Source organism: Alosa sapidissima, chromosome 4, assembly GCF_018492685.1.
Source record: "Alosa sapidissima isolate fAloSap1 chromosome 4, fAloSap1.pri, whole genome shotgun sequence".
Lineage (NCBI taxonomy): Eukaryota > Metazoa > Chordata > Actinopteri > Clupeiformes > Clupeidae > Alosa > Alosa sapidissima.
Genome location: NC_055960.1, coordinates 26,163,731 through 26,181,230, shown reverse-complemented (window position 1 = coordinate 26,181,230; position 17,500 = coordinate 26,163,731). Strand labels below are relative to the sequence as shown.

The 17,500-nt window shown below is 45.6% G+C and overlaps 1 protein-coding gene across 7 annotated transcripts in view; it reads left to right on the top strand.

Moving 5' to 3' along the window:
* nckap5l (NCK-associated protein 5-like) overlaps positions 1-17,500 on the top strand; it is a 79,396-nt gene that overhangs the window by 35,999 nt on the left and 25,897 nt on the right. For 5 of the 7 annotated variants that reach the window (XM_042089691.1, XM_042089693.1, XM_042089690.1 and 2 more), the window contains 2 exons: positions 6,310-6,389; positions 15,673-15,828. In XM_042089691.1, coding sequence (XP_041945625.1) covers positions 6,363-6,389; positions 15,673-15,828 — 183 coding nt within the window. In that variant the 5' untranslated portion in view covers positions 6,310-6,362. Of the gene's footprint in view, positions 1-6,309; positions 6,390-14,188; positions 14,258-15,426; positions 15,474-15,672; positions 15,829-17,500 lie in introns of those variants that run through there. The other 2 variants (XM_042089697.1, XM_042089695.1) reach the window with 2 other exon arrangements.

Sequence of the window (17,500 nt, the reverse complement as noted above, 5' to 3'; positions counted from 1 at the left end):
TTGTCATGGCTGTGACTTTGAGTTGTGTCTGGGCCTCGGGGCCGCGTCAGACTCGGCTTCAGAGTCTGCTCAGCCGAGCCGCATCAAAGCCACATGCGGGCCTGGCCCGGGCCGGTGTGAAGCGCCATCTGCGCTGTTACACTGCCTGAGGACAGCCAGTAATGTGAAGCACCAGCTGAGACTCACTCATCACAGTGACTAAGTGAAGGCACATTAAGTCAAGTCTTTATGCAGTGCTAAACAGTTTACTTTTTACCAGGCAACCCAGATGTTTACCGTTGCAGTCATCCAATCTTTTAAGCATTTAAGGAGAAATTTAAGGAGATTTAAAGTGCTACAGTCTGTGGGCATGTACATGGGAGCTCACAGACATGCCCCCAGAGTGTAGCACTGTAGATGCTGGACTGGGTTATCTGCTGGCTGTAGCAACTCGAGCTAGGTAAAACCGATTGTTTTCGGGGTTTTTTTCATACCCATAGTAAACGGTGACCTCGAGAAACGTTGATCTATGTGAAAACTCGCCGGATTTCTCCTTTAACCATGTCAGCCTTGTGTACCGATAGGAAAATAAAAAAATAAGAAAGAAGGAAAACTTGGGTTTAAAAAATAGTGAAAAGGAGTGTCAGTCCGGGAGCTTGTTCTGATAACTAGCCTGTGAGAGTTCAGGGAGGAGCAGACTCCCACTTGATGAAGGACACTGGCTTTATCAGCCCTGCAGAGTCTCCCTGGCTGTCAGCTGTAGTGACTGCTGCTGCTGCTGCTGACTGCAGTTCAATCGCACTGCCGCTGCCTAAGTCACTTATCTCCCCAGGAAAGAGTGGAACAAGAAACTCACTTCTCTTAGGGCTGGAGAGGCACCAGAGCAGAGTGGAGCGGAACGGAGCGGAGTGGGCAGCCAAAGTGATGACTCTGCTCCTCTTGGTGAAGTTTCCTGAGGAGAGAAAGGGCCAGTGAGCAGGTTGGGGGGCCCCAAGTGGGGTCCAACACAGAGCCCAGAACTGCTAAATTACCCCCTCAGTGGACTGGAGATGGGCTTAAAGGAGTGGTCCTTGGTAGTGGCAAAATATTGTTAATATTTTAATATTGTTAACTCTTTGAACACACACACACACACACACACACACACACACACACACACACACACACACACACACACACACACACACACACACACACACACACACACATACTGGATGGACAGCTGAAAGAGATTTCACAGAATTTGACTTAAGTGATTAGTTTGATTAGTATTAAAGCACTACACCTTTAATTTCCGATAGAGGTTGTGTACGTTTGATGGGAAGTTTACACTGTGTGAGGTGAGAGCTGGTGAGACTGGTGAAGAACTTCACCAGCATCTGTGATCAGACTCTAGAGAAAGAGAGTCTAGTCCACTCCACTCTTCATCCCTCAGTTTTGTGGATTCGCCGTGTACACAGGGAGCGTTAAACCAGACTAGGGTTGTCGAAGGAGTCAGACCCAACGTGGCCAAGACAGAACAGCTGCCTCCCATCACTGCGCTGTGGTTTTAAAATAGGCCCCTCTGTTGTCCCTGCTCCTAGACCTTCAGATGGCTCGGGTAAGAATAACATGAAAGGGACTGCTGGCGATATTATGTCTTAGGGAATGGGAATGATTTTCTTGACCATGTGGTGTTTTTGAAGTTGGAAGGAGCAGAACCAAAAGTATGTGTCAGTGAACTGGGGAAGCACCTAGAGAACCTAGAAGCTGTAAACGTTAACCTAAATAGTGAAAATGATCTTACATTTGCATGTCCTGTAATGGCATATACATTGAATCAAATGTATAACATCCATATCCATACATGTAGTATGTATATTGATTTTATTATATTGAAACAATGTATTACGGGTCTATTGCTGTATTTGGAATGCTGACTTGCACAGCATAGTATCTTGCTGTTTTCTGCAAATTTTTACATTGCAAACTCACTTTTTCTTGAATGTTCTGTACAGTAATAATCTGCTAAACCTACACCCATGTCGAAGCTGACTTTATTATACGACACCATCCAGTTAATATACCTAAAAATGACCCCACTGATCCTAATGTGATGCTTGCTGACAGGGTCAATACCATCACAGCCGATCGATAGTGGCGAAGCCTCAGGGAGCGCCTGGTGCTCTCGGCACACCCCAGGGCGTGGGCAGCCCTTCCCGGAACACAGGCGGTCTGCTGGCATTGACATTTTCTGGGACTTCCTCTCTCCTCAGTGCCTACACTCCACAACAACCTGTCCAACCAGTGTCTGTTTTTAGCTCTCTTGCTCTCTCTCTCTCTCTCTCTCTCTCTCTCTCTCTCCCTCCTTTTCTCTATGTAATAGCTCTCTCTTCCTCTCTCTTCCTTCTCTTCCTCTTTCTCCTCACGTACAGTTTTGCGCTGCTGTTTTGGTTTCCTGTTTTTTGTTTTTCTAGCCCTGTTATTTTCAGAAGCCCCTGTGATATACGTTTGATTCCATACCGTCTGCTATTGTGTTACCTTCAAAGCAGCTTATGAGGTGCCTCCGCCGTCCAAATCTCTGTGCCAGCACCCCCCTGCACACACACACACACACACACACACACACACACACACACACACACACACACACACACACACACACACTCCAACTCCCCCTTGCCTTCCCATCATGCTTTGCTCTCGGTGGTTAATTTTGTGCATATATTTGGGGGGATGATTAGCTAATTATGAATGTTGTGAAACATGTATAAGATATTCGCAGGCGTGGTGAATGATGGAGCCAAAGTAGGTCTTGTGGGAAAGACAGTCTCATTGCCTGCTGCAGGGGGGCAGGGTACTTTTCGGGGTATTGGTGGGGGAGTAGATATTATAAAGAATGGGTGGGGAGGGGGGGGGGGTTGTTCGTTCTTAGTGAGGGCTTAGATATACCCCCGAGGGCAAAATACTGTTTGATTACATTCAGACAGAGCAGGAAAAAAAATCCATCTACCCACCCCCACGGATTTACCCACTGGCTCAGCCGAGCCGCCTTTCTCTCTTCCATGTCTTTTTGTGCAGGATAGCCTACTTGTCTCTGTTCATCATTTTTTTGTCTGCCTGTCTCCTTTAGCCCATAGTACCTTTACACGCACCTCCATTTCGTTCAGCTGTAGGAAATCCAATGTAGAATTCAAATAGTGTCTGTGCTTCCTCTTTCTGTCTGTCTGTGTCAGGTTGAGTTTATCCTTGTGTCTCTGTAGGTACCTCTTTTACTGTCACTTTTGTCCATCTATTTTTGGTCACCTATTTATCTCTCTCTCTCTCTCTCTCTCTCTCTGTCCGAGGGTCTGTTCCCCTGTTGTCCATGGGTCCATGGTTTGTGCTACTCAGCGTCTTTGTCTCTATTCCTGTCTCTGCCTGTCTGTTTCACTTCAGTTGTGTCTGTCTGCCACTTGTTCCCCTTATTATTCCACCTTCTGTTTACGGATAGGTCTGGCCGTTATTCTTTTTGCTTTACCTCTCCCCTCTCTGTTTCTCTGTCTGTCCATCTCTCTGTCTTCCTCACTGCCTCTGTCTGTTGTTTTTTTTTTGTTTCCTCTGCTCTCTCTCTCTCTCTCTCTCTCTCTCTCTCTGTCTCAGCATAAATCTGTCCGTGCGGTTCACATGGTAGAAGTCATGCCCAAAGAATGTCTGTCTCGCCGTCCTCCTCCAGGTGCATGGGCTGGTGCGTGACAAAGCTGAAGCCGCGGCGGCCTGGGGATGGGGGTGGTGTGTGGGGGTGTGTGTGTGGGGGGGGGGTAGGACAGGGCCTGGGATGGCTGGTTGGGGTTGCTCTGGGCAGAGCAAGGTCAGCATGACTCTCCCTTTCTCTATACCCCCCCCCCCCCCTCTCTATATCTCCCCCTCCCTCTCTCTTTCTCTCTCTGCAAGCACTATTAGTCTACTCTAAGTCCCGCACGTTGTCTGAAAGCTCTCCCGGGGGCCAGTCTATCAGCCTAATGATTCACACACGGCTTGGGTGAAGTCATGGGCTTTGATGTGCCTTGTGTGGCAGGGTGTGCAACTGAGAAGGTGGGGCGTGCGTGGGAGTAACACACGGGAGGTGTGTGTGTGTGTTTCTTTTTCTAAAAGAGGATCTCGTGATGTGTTGAGAAGGACACGGACAGCAGTAGCAGCACATGCAGCGTCATTTAGCGATGCGCTAACCCCGTTACAGCAGTCTGATGATGGCGGTTAGAGCGATGCCGCGCTTCACCGGAGGCTGTTTGGTTTAAAGTGAACTGTGGCGGCAGCTGAGGGTAATAGCTTTTTGTGAAGTGATTGTGCCCCCCTGCCCCTGCTGTCCCCACCCCCCTCCACCCCCCCACATTCTACCCCAACCCCCCTCAGAGCACCTGTTTTGGAGAGGTAGTGGGCGGTAGAATGGGTGGGTAGAGGGGGGTGATTGGGGGCTCCACCTGGTGTACAGCCCCCCCCCCCCCCTTACCCTTCCCTCCCTAGAGGAAACCCCCCACCCCACCCCACTCCCCACCCGGCCGGCGTCGAGAGGCAGATGCTGTTTGCTGAAGAGCTAATTGTAGGTTTGAGGGGCCCTGACACAACCTAAACGGATTAACTAACCCCACCCTCCACCCCACCCCACCCCAACCCCGCCCAAAGGGGCACCATGGTGCTCAGCAACCAGGGACAAGTCTGGGACTTTAGCCTGTCAGAAGTGATCTGGGAGAGAAGTGAGAGAGAGACAGAGGGGAGGAGGGAGATAGCAGGAGTTGAGAAGAGATAGGGGTCATTAAGGAGAGAGAGAGAGAGAGAGAGAGAGATAGGAGTCATTAAGGAGAGATAGAGGAAGAGACAGAGGGGGAGAGAAAGGGAGAAAGAGAGGGTGGGAGAGAGAGAGAGAGAGATAGGAGTCATTAAGAAGAGATAGAGGAAGAGAGAGAGGGGGAGAGAAAGGGTGGGAGAGAGAGAGAGAGAGAGATAGGAGTCATTAATGAGAGATAGAGGAAGAGAGAGAGGGGGAGAGAAAGGGAGAAAGAGAGAGGGTGGGAGAGAGAGAGCGAGAGAGGAGTCATTAATGAGAGATAGAGGGATGGAGGGGTGAGGATTAATATTTTATTATTTATTATTTGGGCAGCCGTGGCCCACTGGTTAGCACTCTGGACTTGTAACCGGAAGGTTGCCGGTTCGAGCCCCGACCAGTGGGCCACGGCTGAAGTGTGCTGAGTGTGTTTCACTAATTCACGGATTGGGTTAAATGCAGAGACCAAATTTCCCTCACGGGATCAAAAGAGTATATATCTGTGAGATGAATGCTGAGACACAAAGTTATGCACTGAATAATGCTAAGAGTCATATACTGTATTAGAGTTGATAACTAATTTATAGTTAATTATCAAAAAGCTTTTGCACATCTGCAGACTGACTAAGAACAGTAACTTTACAATAACAATATTATCCTCTCTCGATACTCAGACGATAAAAAAAACAAGCATGCCCTGTCTGCCTTCAGCCTATAAAAACGTGTGATTAATGGACATTGGCATTTGTGACTTAATTGTCTAACTGTGCAGCCGTATTTGGAGACGCTGAGCAGACAGACAGACAGCGGCATTCCACTCTTACTCCACCTCAGCCGACGCCTACATGACTCTGCCGTGAGGCACGTGGGGAGGGCTTGTGCTTACAAAAACACAGGTCCATACGGATCATGCCAATGGTTTGGTAGCTGTAGAGTGTACCACAAAGGTCCGAGGTTTAGGGTGGAAAGCCTCTTTACGGCAGAACTGTACGTGAACCCATTAGAAGATCCTTGAAGTCCGCGGAACATAAAGAAACACAAAAGAATCAAAGGGTCCGGGGAACAATGTAGAACATATGTGAGGTACAGACAATGGAAACATACTGTATAGGGCAAATATAACAAACTAACTTGCTGAGACATTTCTAGGGCCTGGATTCCATTCTGCTTTCAGAATATATTTCTAATGCTTCGCTTATATGGTGACTTATGTGCATGTGCATGTATTTTATATTTGCGTGTATTTGTTTTGTGTGCTAGTCAGTTTGTGAGCTGCTTTGATCAGTGTAGAAGGGACTGTTTGTACAGATTGGCTTTGATTACACACAAATGTGTGATTGTTTTGTGACTACTCACACAGTGACCGATGAGGAGATATGGATGGTGTGTGTGTGTGTGCGTGTGTGTGTGTGTGTGTGTAAGGTCAGTGAGGGCTTGATTGCGTGCATGTGTCCTGTGTTTTGTGTTTGGTGAGTACAGTGAGGTGGAGACGGGGGATTCTGGACTGCATGTGTGACGGGCCGCTGTGTGTGTGTGTGTTTGTCTCACAGGCACACTGCGCAGAGAGGGGACCAAAGGCTGTCCTCAGTGACCTCTGAGCTTTATGCACCGTGGAGAACCAGCCTCAAAGGTTTGTCATATTTTAAATAGACACACACACACACTTACACACTCACACACACAAAAACACACTCACGCATATAAATGAGACACACACACACACACACTCTCTCTCTCTCACATTCCCACATAAATACATCCACACACACACACACACACACACACACACACACACACACACACACACACACACACACACACACACACACACACACACACACACAAAAACACACACACATAGACAAATGAAGGATCTGTTATATTTGAACACACAGAAGAACGAGGTAGAGTGCTGTGCTGAAGGTTATCATGCATTCACTGATCAATAAATCCATTAATGGTTGGGGTGGATATGGTGTCAGTGGATTTGGGCGTATGCTAGACAGAGAATTCCCCTGTTTCAGCACCATTAGTTGCATTGCTTCCGCTAATGCCTGACAGAGTGCTTCAGGAAGGCCAGGGCCAGTGGATAGGAAGTCTAAAACAGGGAATGACACCCAAACAAAGCCTCCTAGGAACAGCTAACTAGACCTGTTGACTCCTCAGAAGTGGCTATGATAACCAAAGAACACGTCCGGGGTCAGTAATGGGAAAAACGTCCCTCTTGCGCTCTCCTTCTCTCTCTTTCTCTCCCTCACTCTCTTTCTGTCTATCTCTCCATTGTGTCCCTTCCCTCCTTCTTTCTCCTCTTTCCCATTCTTGGACGGGTGCTCTCCCTGCTCCCGTTTGACCCACCATAATTGCCTCCTGGGCTTTAATAAGGTTTGTAATAGCAGTGTTGTGTGTTATTTATGTACTCCTAGGATGGGCAGTCAGCATAGCGGACTTTCATCTCCCCTGTTAATGAAGTGATATATACGGCACACAAGCACCGGCGCAGGCGGTCTGTCCTGCCATGCACTCCCAGACTCAGGGCCACTGACCAAAGCAATCCGGGCCCTTCCAACAGGATACTCGAGTGCAGAAAAAAATGTATCTCACTCCTCTTCTGTCTCCAACATTTTTTGGGGAGAAAGAGGGCAGCTCAGGACAGAAAAGGGAATGGCTAGCTAGCTAGCTAGATACATACATACATACATACATACATACATACATACATACATACATACATAGATACATAGATAGATATGTAGATAGATAGACAGACAGACAGACAGACAGACAGACAGAGACAAGGCAAATATAGAAAGAAAATAGGACACAGACAGACTGCGGTCAAAGGAAGAGAAGGAATGGGAATACGAAATGTGTCATAAGAAACTTTATGTTACTATGACAGCCGGTCTCTATCTCTAATCACTCAGCCTACTTCAGGAGGAGTCCTGACTCCTGCGTAGCGTCAGCGACGGAGCTCCCTCAGGAGTTGTGCACAGGCCGGCTCCTCATCGCTGAGTTCAGCCTCCCGCTGTGTGTTTACAGGCATCACAGCTGTGCGGTCAGATGATGTTTTTTACTGACTCACTGGAGAAGAAGCAGAGCCACCTGTGAGGTCCCCTATGGCGCTGAGCCCTCACAGGCTACACTTTGGCCTGCTGAGAATCCCCTTTGACTCTGTACGTGCGGTAGCCACAGGACACAGACACACACACACACACACACACACACACACACACACACACACACACACACACACACACAAACACACACACACACACACACACACACACACACACACACACACACACACACACACACATACACACATACACACACACACACACACACACACACACACACACACTAATCCCCCTGCAAAAAGTTTAACCCTTTGTCCAGCCTGGATGTTTTTATGCATCCTTCGGCTCCTGCTCTCACTCTTCCTGAAAAGAGGGTCTGGCAACACTATGAATAGATAGAGAAATAAAGACCGCAAAGGAGAATAACTTAAAAGGAGAGAGGGAGGGAGAGATTGTCAGAGAGAGAGAGAGGGGGGGAAGGGATGGAATCAGCGACAAAATGTGCCTTAATTTATCGTTCCTGTCCAGAAGCTGTCATCTGGCTACAATAGAGGGCCTGGTTTATGGCCCAGAGGCTGTAGCCAACTCAATGCGGAGGGGAGAGAGGAGCTGTCAGAAAGACACGGAACAACAGCTAAGGAGTGAGGAAGGGAGAAAAGAAGTGACCATGCTTCTATTTTAAACTCGGGAGTGCTGTTGAAGGTTGGAGGTAGGCTAGTAGGAAGAAAAGAAGGGAAAAGAAAGGGGAAAAAGATGTCTTGGTATTCACAGAAGGCCGGCCACATCTTTTCTATTAGCGGCACCTTAATGGATCTTTTAATGGAAAGTGCAGGGAACTAGAGAGCTTTCTATTTCTGATGACATTTGAAATGCTAAAATGTTAAATGGTAACAAGTTTATTCAATTTCGGGGATGATGCAGTCAAATCCTCTTAGTCATGATAAAAATAATGTTATAAATAGGAAATGGACATTTGAGATTTAAGTTTTTTTTTTTGTTTTTTTTACATTGTTTGACACAGCAATCAGCTTAAAAAGGTTTCAGACAGAATGTTCAGGCACAGAGATCTAACACAAAGATGGAGGCGTCATGGTCATGGTCATGTCAGACAGAGCATGATAGAGATATAGAGCTGCAGAGACCCCATCTCTTTGAAGTGTCAGGATTCTTCTCATTCTCAACCCCTAATGATGCAACATGGTGGCGCCAGGCCAGAACTCTAGACCAGCGGTTCCCAAACATTTTTCCCACATACCACCACCTACAGTACATCCTGACACAGATCGCGTACCCCCACCATCCGACACATAAAAACGTAACATATTCTATTGACACATTCCAGGCATCATGTTTAATTAGTCGCCCTACATGATAACAAATAACAAAATCAAAATGTACATCAGTGGGGTGTACTACGAATCTCGATTAGTGGGTTAGCGAGGTATGTTGCGCTCAAAGCCAGGGTATACTGTGACACGAAAGTGGATCTGTTTTAGTGTCGCTATATCACCATGGTATCTTATGCTGTCAACCAAACCTGGTGTGCTAAGTTATAGCTCAAATCGTGTAATCTACCCCCCCCTGACCAATCAATTGTGTTAAAAACGAAGTAATCTCACATGTAGGATTCTGTCATATATCTTACAGGTGGAGCTCCGCCTCTGCTAACATTTTGGAGCTCAAATGCGCTTTAATAGTGCTGTGCGTGCGAATATCCCACTATGGACGTGCATACCATACAACAACTGATGACAATTGATTTATTTGCTGTTATAGGTTAGACACAAAAAAATGACCGCAGTGTAGATTAAGCTATCGCTCATGAATGCGGAAGTAATTGTTTTTAAATAGAGGCAGTCTTGTGCGTCTCCACGTTACACGATTGGCCAAAGTCATCCCAACACCGAGAACGCGCACAGATCTGAGCTGAAAGCCTAGTTTGACAAATATATCACATAACTGCAATCGTAGTATCACTTAACGTATACCCCTGAGTCAAGGCTTTGTCAAGCCTCGATATGTCTACATAGCCTAGATATGTCTAACGTGCTTTGTAGTATACCCCACTGGTCTATGAGCTCTCACACTAAAAAAACAGGGTGAACAACACAAACACAAAGAACAAAGAGAACATAGGCTTAAGATTTAAAAAAATATATTTTTAACACCTTTCCGACATTGCCCTTTTCATGTCGCATACCCCCTAGTGAAAGCTTGCATATCACGGGTGGTACACGTACCACAATTTGGGAATCCCTGCTCTGGACCAAGAGCATCATTATCTGTAAAACTAACAAATTTGAAGGTTTAAAGCAGTGGTCCCCAAACTTTTTCTTCCGAGGGCCAGCTCACTATGTCTGGCTCTAAGAGAGGGCCAGAGACTCGGAGTATATCAGTAACCATAAATAGCTTAGTGCTGTGAACAACAGCAGTCTATCTTAGTTGAATATTCCATTACATTTAATAGGATACTGCAATTTAATACCATTGTTAGCTGGCCATGCCATATCAGTGTAAAATGTAGTTCAAATGAAATAATACTGATAAAAAGACTTTAGCATTCCCAAAAGTATTAGCAGGGAGTCCCAAAAGTATATTTTATTCAAAATGTGTGAATTCTGAACTCTGTGTCTTTGCATACACAGCTCATGTCGTGAACAAGTAATATCCTACAAATAATTCAAATAACTCAAACTATGAGAGTTTTATGAAGTGCTGGCAAAAACATCTGACACCACCATTCTAACTTTCACTCATGAGAAATTTGTGAATTGTGAATTTGTATGAACATTTGAACGAGTGAATAAAAAATAGAAATAATTATCCCAGAAAGTCCCAGAAATATGACTTGAATAGAAGTTAGTTAGTTATTAACAATTAATTGATAAACTTTTAGAATACTTATGCAGTCAGCATAGGCCTCTTACATGTTTGCAGGTAGGCCTACATTTCATTCCGTTTTCGATGGCAAACGCAAAACAGCGCCAAAACAACCACCAGTGGACAAAAAGACTATTACACGTGTACTGTTAAGACTCGCCATAGAGAATGAATGGGGGAAATTACGGAGGTTATAGTTTGACGACGTCGTACTCCCTTGCGGGGCAGATGCTATATACCACGGACATAATTTGGGGGGCCACCCAAAATGAGGTGGCGGGCCGTAGTTTGGGGACCACTGGTTTAAAGGATGTAAAAGATTCGCTACTAAAAATGACTTGTGTGGATTGCGTGCTGTGTACAGTTCACTTCGTCCCCACATACTACTAATCAGTCTTTTATAGATCTCCCTATGTTCTCACTCGCCTGGAGAACAGACCTACTTAAATGCCAATCAGAGACCATTTAAGATTTCTACAGCACATACCTACTGTATTACTGTGCTTTTCCACTGCAAAAGAAAACAAAGCAAAGGTTTGCACTTGGTACTAACTTGTAAGTAGAAACAGTCATGATTCCCACAAGCCTTTAGGCACTGTGTGTGTGTGTGTGTGTGTGTGTGTGTGTGTGTGTGTGTGTGTGTGTGTGTGCAGATTGTGCCTGAAATTCTGTTTGTGCCCCAAAATCTGCACAAACAGGTTTTGACTGGGGTTGTCTGTATGGCACTGCAAACAAACAGACACTTAAGACTTTTCTTGAGAAGCCACAGTAACGCATTGGTACGAGTCAGTCTCAGATACTAATACAGTTTAAGACAGCACTTTGTGTTCAGCTCTTTGAGTTCAGGGTGCTTTATAAAAGCCCACTCAACACTCTGTCACAAATTTTTATTTATTTATTTTAAAGCGCCTTAGCTAAAAACACCTTTGGGCTTCGTTCTGGCAGGGCAACCATATGGTACCCTGAGCCAACCATGCATGACAACAGCTCCGGCGACGTGCCAGCGTCTGGGGCAGGGAAAAAACGCAGACCCTGTGCACACACACACCCACACACACACACACACACAAATAAACGACTCGCAGATGACTGCCTAACATTGCTACAGGACAAGTGTACCATGTGCTGAATGTGCACTGAACAGAGACAAAGGCAAGGTTTTCTGTTGGCCAGGGATAAGAATCGCACCCGAAATAACTCTCATGGCCAAAACAATAAGTGCTCATTGTTTATGGCTAAATGCCAGTATTATAAATACGATGATCTTTCTAAGTTCTAATCTGTTGATCCCAGCATTTGTCACAAAGTAACCTTTAATGTTGTCTCCACGCTAATCACAAGGCTACCTTACAGGGGCACACACTATTTCAACACATGACGACGTAGGAGATTCTGGGCGTTTAGTTAAAAGCATCATAGTGTTTCCGTGGGCAACAACAGGTGGCCATTTCAAAGTCAAAGTCAAAGTCAAAGTCAGCTTTATTGTCAATTTCTTCACATGTTCCAGACATACAAAGAGATCGAAATTACGTTTCTCTCTATCCCACGGTGAAGACAAGACATATTTTACCAATTTAAGTCCACAGACAAACATAACATTCAAGTAAACAAAAAAGTAAGTAAATAAGAGGGCACATATAATAATGAAAAAAAATAAGAGCAGCAAAATTTGGTTTAAATTGTGCATAGACAGTCAATAAAATACTAGTGCAAAGTCAGGCCAATAAAAGGCTTGGGTAGTTCTGTTTGACCTAAGTAAGAAAGAAAGTGACATAGTGGTGCAAGTTATGTAAGAGCAGCAGATGTGTTGTGTTTTCAGGACAACAACAAGTTGTAAAGTGTACAAGTGTGCAAGTGTGCAAGTGGAGTAGTGCACGCGGCCATTGTGGGTCCAATGTCCAGGATGTTATGTAGCTGAGGGTGGAGGGGGCAGAGGAGGGAGAGAGTTCAGCATCCTTACAGCTTGGTGTATGAAGCTGTTGGTGAGTCTGGTAGTGCGGGAGCGCAGGCTTCTGTACCTCTTCCCAGAGGGCAGTAGATCGAACAGATTGTGAGCGGGGTGACTTGCATCACTCACAATTTTGGTCGCCTTGCGGGTGAGGTGGGTGGTGTAAATGTCCTTCAGGGAGGGGAGTGAAGCACCAATAATCCTTCCAGCTGTGTTCACTATGCGCTGCAGGGCTTTCCTGTTGTATTCAGTGCAGCTTCCGCCCCACACAGCGATACAGCTGGAGAGGATGCTCTCAATGGTGCCTCGGTAGAATGTGGTCATGATGGCTGGTGGAGCACTTGCTCGCCTGAGTTTCCGCAGGAAGTACAGGCGGCGCTGAGCTCTCTTCGCCAGTGATGCAGTGTTGGTGGTCCAGGAGAGGTCTTCGCTGATGTGCACCCCCAGGAATTTGGTGCTGCTCGCTCTCTCCACCACAGCACCGTCGATGGTCAGTGGCAGGTGTTGGGTGTGACCTCTCCGGAAGTCAACAACAATCTCTTTGGTCTTGCTGACGTTCAGCAGGAGGTTGTTGTCCCTGCACCACGTGGTCAGATGGTCGACCTCCAACCTGTATTGGGTCTCGTCGCCCTTGGTGATGAGACCCACCAGAGTTGTGTCGTCAGCAAATTTCACTATGTGATTGTTGCTGTAGGTTGCAGTGCAGTCATGCGTCAGCAGGGTGAAGAGCAGCGGACTGAGCACGCAGCCTTGGGGGGCCCCTGTGCTCAGTGTGATGCTGCTTGAGGTATTGTTGCCAACACGTACTACTTGGGGCCTCTGACAGAGGAAGTCCAGTAGCCAGTTGCAGAGGTAGGTACTGAGTCCCAGTTTGTCCAGTTTGCAGATGAGTTGTTGTGGTATTATGGTGTTGAATGCAGAACTGAAGTCTATAAACAGCAATCTCACATATGAGTCTCTTTTTTCCAGGTGGGTGAGGGCTGGGTGGAGGGCAGAGCAGATTGCATCCTCTGTAGACCGCTTGGCTCGGTATGCAAACTGGAAGGGGTCCAGGGTGGGGGGGAGAATGGCTTTGATATGTGACATGACAAGCCGCTCAAAGCACTTCATGATGATGGGTGTCAGTGCCACAGGGCGGTAGTCATTGAAGCAGGATGGAGCAGTTTTCTTCGGCACAGGTATGATGGTGGCAGCTTTGAAACATGATGGGACGATGGCTTGCTTCAGGGAAGTGTTAAAGATGTCTGTGAAGACATCCTTAAGCTCCCCTGCGCAGTCCTTCAGCGCACGACCTGGGATGTTGTCTGGACCTGTTGCCTTACGGGTGTTGATAGCAGCAAGTGTCCTCTTCACGCTGTCGGCAGAGAGGCACAGGGGCTGCTCATGTAGAGGGGGATGGGTCTTCTGTGGGCAGGTGCTGTTTTGTGCTTCAAAGCGAGCAAAGAAGCGGTTCAGGTTGTTGAGCAGAGGGATGTTGCTCTCACATGTTGTTTACTGATGTTTACTGGTAACTCTTCGGAAAATAGGGTGAGGCGACAGGCTAGTTTCGCACTTTCCAGCCCAGAGACAATAGCATCTGAGTTCAGAAGCTTGGTATGTCATGCATATGTCCTCTGCTTTTTCTGTTGTTTTGGTGGAGCCACACCTCACTCTTCACTTTCTAATGTGTCTTCACACATTGTGCTAATGATTTGAATTAACTTTTTTTAAATTGAGCTAAATTTAATTGAATTACAGTTTTTGCCCATTGCTTACACACTAAAATTGAATGCTTAGACCAAAGCCTCAATACCTAAACTAGCATACTTTAAACACTGTGTAACCACAGCTTAAACACATTCTCTGCTTTGCACATTGTTTGCAACATACTTATTGCGAAACACTACACGGGGCTTCTTACATTAGACACTTTAAATGAAATCTCCTGTTATCATTGAGAAAACACTTCTATTCAAAATCCAAGCACATCTGGTAATTGGTAAAACCCACACACATACCTGAAAAAACTGATGAAACTGAACACCAATCAGTCTGAGGCATAGCACTACAAATAGACTTCAGGTAAGTTATTGTGTATCTGTTTCAACACCTATAATGATGCTCTTGGTCCAGAGCAGGGATTCCCAAATTGTGGTACGTGTACCACCCGTGATATGCAAGCTTTCACTAGGGGGTATGCGACATGAAAAGGGCAATGTCGGAAAGGTGTTAATTCAAGTGTGTACTTTTACATGTGTACAGTTCTGTATTTGCCCCTTTACTCCACATTTCTAAAACCTATCGAAGAATTCTTTTCAGTGGGCCAATGAAAAGTAGCAAGTGCATTTTGACATAGATGTGAGTTGTTTATCTCCAAGAACTATGTCTTATTTGGCTGTGTGTAGAGTTTTGACATAATGAGCTAAATTCTGCAAAAAGTGTGTAAGCAATAGGCAAAAACTGTAATGACATTCGATTCAGTACAGTTTAATTCTATTTACATTAACAATTACTACTCTGTCAGAGCGCTTTACAGAACTCAGTCTCACCCTGGTTTGTACACGGGTCAGCTGCTTTGTGTTTTAGCGAAGCTGAAATATGAGTCAAAAGACCTGCTCCAGTGTAATGACAGTAGGTGACAGATAGCTTACACATGTAAGCACACAGCCTCTCTCACAGCTTCTGACATGCCACGCCTTAAATCTAGCAGAAGGCAGAGAATGCATGACAAGATAGTGGTACAACAGGCTGTGCTTCCCTGAAGGAAGACATCACAACACGCATTGTCTGTGTGTCGCATGCTGGCTTGTATTATGTTGAAGGGCACCAGGTGAGACGCAAGTGTTTTTTTACCCTGTGATGAAGTCAAGGAAAACAGTTTTATTTTATCCGTAGTTTTTTAAGCTATGTACAACCGTCCACTCGAAAGAATCAAACTGAAGAAAAAAAGTCAATGAGTATATTTTACAATAGACGATCAGCTTTGCTGTATGTCTCTTCTCATCTCGTTTTCTCTATCCCCACTCCAGGTGGTGATGTCTGAGGAGGCTGAACTAAGGGAGTGCAATGAGGCCTTTGAGTCAGAAGAGGGCGACGTCGACCCATTCCTGGAGGAGGAGGAGGGCGAGGAGGAGGAGGAGACGGAGAGCAGCCGAGAGCTGATGGAGAGACTCCGAGAACTGGAGGTGAGGTGGAGGGAGAGGGGGGGGGGTCAGGGGGAGGAGGGGGGTGCACGCACAGTCCATGTCTATGCCCATCTGATTACAGATAGATAGATAGATAGATAGATAGATAGATAGATAGATACTTTATTGATCCCCAGGGGAAATTCAAGATACAGAAATACAAAAATACAGAACCACACATTTGCAATAGTGTATTCAGGCCCTGATGTACTGAATGGGCAAGTGTGTCAACAGCCACAAATATGCATACTTATTATGTTTATTATCGTCCTTATTATGCTTTTTCTGTGGTGAAAAACTAGATTTGCTTAAACAAACTCCATAAATCAGACTGCAGAGTGTATCCAAACATCTGTTGTTATAGAGTGGATGTTTATGAAGTTCCAGTGATGGAACGAAAAAGCTGCACTGTGGTTAAGATAAAAGTATAGTGTGTTTGGACCTGTTTTCCTATTTAAGTCCAATGCAGTGGACCTTTGCATTCTGTGCATGTGTACAGTATAGAGAAGTTTGCTCCTCACAAGAGAATAAGTATAAGTATATACACTCTTTTGATTCCGTGAGGGAAATTTGGTCTCTGCATTTATCCCAATCCGTGAATTAGTGAAACACACTTAGCACACAGTGAACAGAAGCACACACTAATCCCGACGCAGTGAGCTGCCTGCTACAGCAGTGCTCGGGGAGCAGTGAGGGGTTAGGTGCCTTGCTCAATTACACTTCAGCCCTTCCTAGGGGTTGGGGTTCGAACTGGCAACCCTCCTATTACAAGCCTGAAGCACTAACCAGTAGGCCAAGGCTGCCCCAATATGTCTCTCTCTTTCTCTCCTTGATATATATTTTCTGAATCCATGAGAGTTCAAAGACTCTCATAAATAAGACAACTAAGAGGACTTAAAAGTGTTGGTGCTGGAGGGAAGGAGTTTCTATTGATGAGTGCGATGACTACTGCTCAGGTAAACCCTGACATTTCAGCAGAGCTACATGATTAAACCATAATGCAAGTTATCAAAAGATCGGTCAGAAGAGTTTAATTGGATCTACTTAACAACAGTAAATGTTCATTCTTTTTGAAAGTTTTACTTTCTTTGGACTTCAAAACCTGTCACCACACTCTTAATTAACCTCTTTTGGCCTTCACATTATAGATAAGGATGGTGTTAAGAATGTCACTGCTGTCTACCCGAAAAAAATAATAATAATATTTTTTTTTGTTGTTACTATGTGCCATGAACATCCCTTCAGGCCTTAGATAGCCCTGAAACATCATGTATTTTCTTTAATGCTAATCAGGGTCTGCCAGCTGAGAACGTCGTTGTCTGTTTGTAGTGATAGGAAAGATGAAGTGAAGCAGGGGAAATTGTTATTAGAAGGGCAGACACTTAAGCTCTCAGACTGCATGGGCTTAAGAGCTACCGTGCTACGCTCAAAAACCCGGGAGCACCTCCTGATCTGACACACTCTCCCCACAGATATCTGTGGAGGAACAGGGTCATGGGTTCATTTCCCACGGAGCTTTCCAGAGGACCAACATTATCTTTCACTGCCCACACAAATCACTCTGCAACTTCGTCCCTTTGCCTTCGGAATGACTAAATGTGAATGAAGCGAGGGAATTATTTGGGTAAACACTGAATTTCAGTCATGAGATAAGCAATGACAGACACCGCAG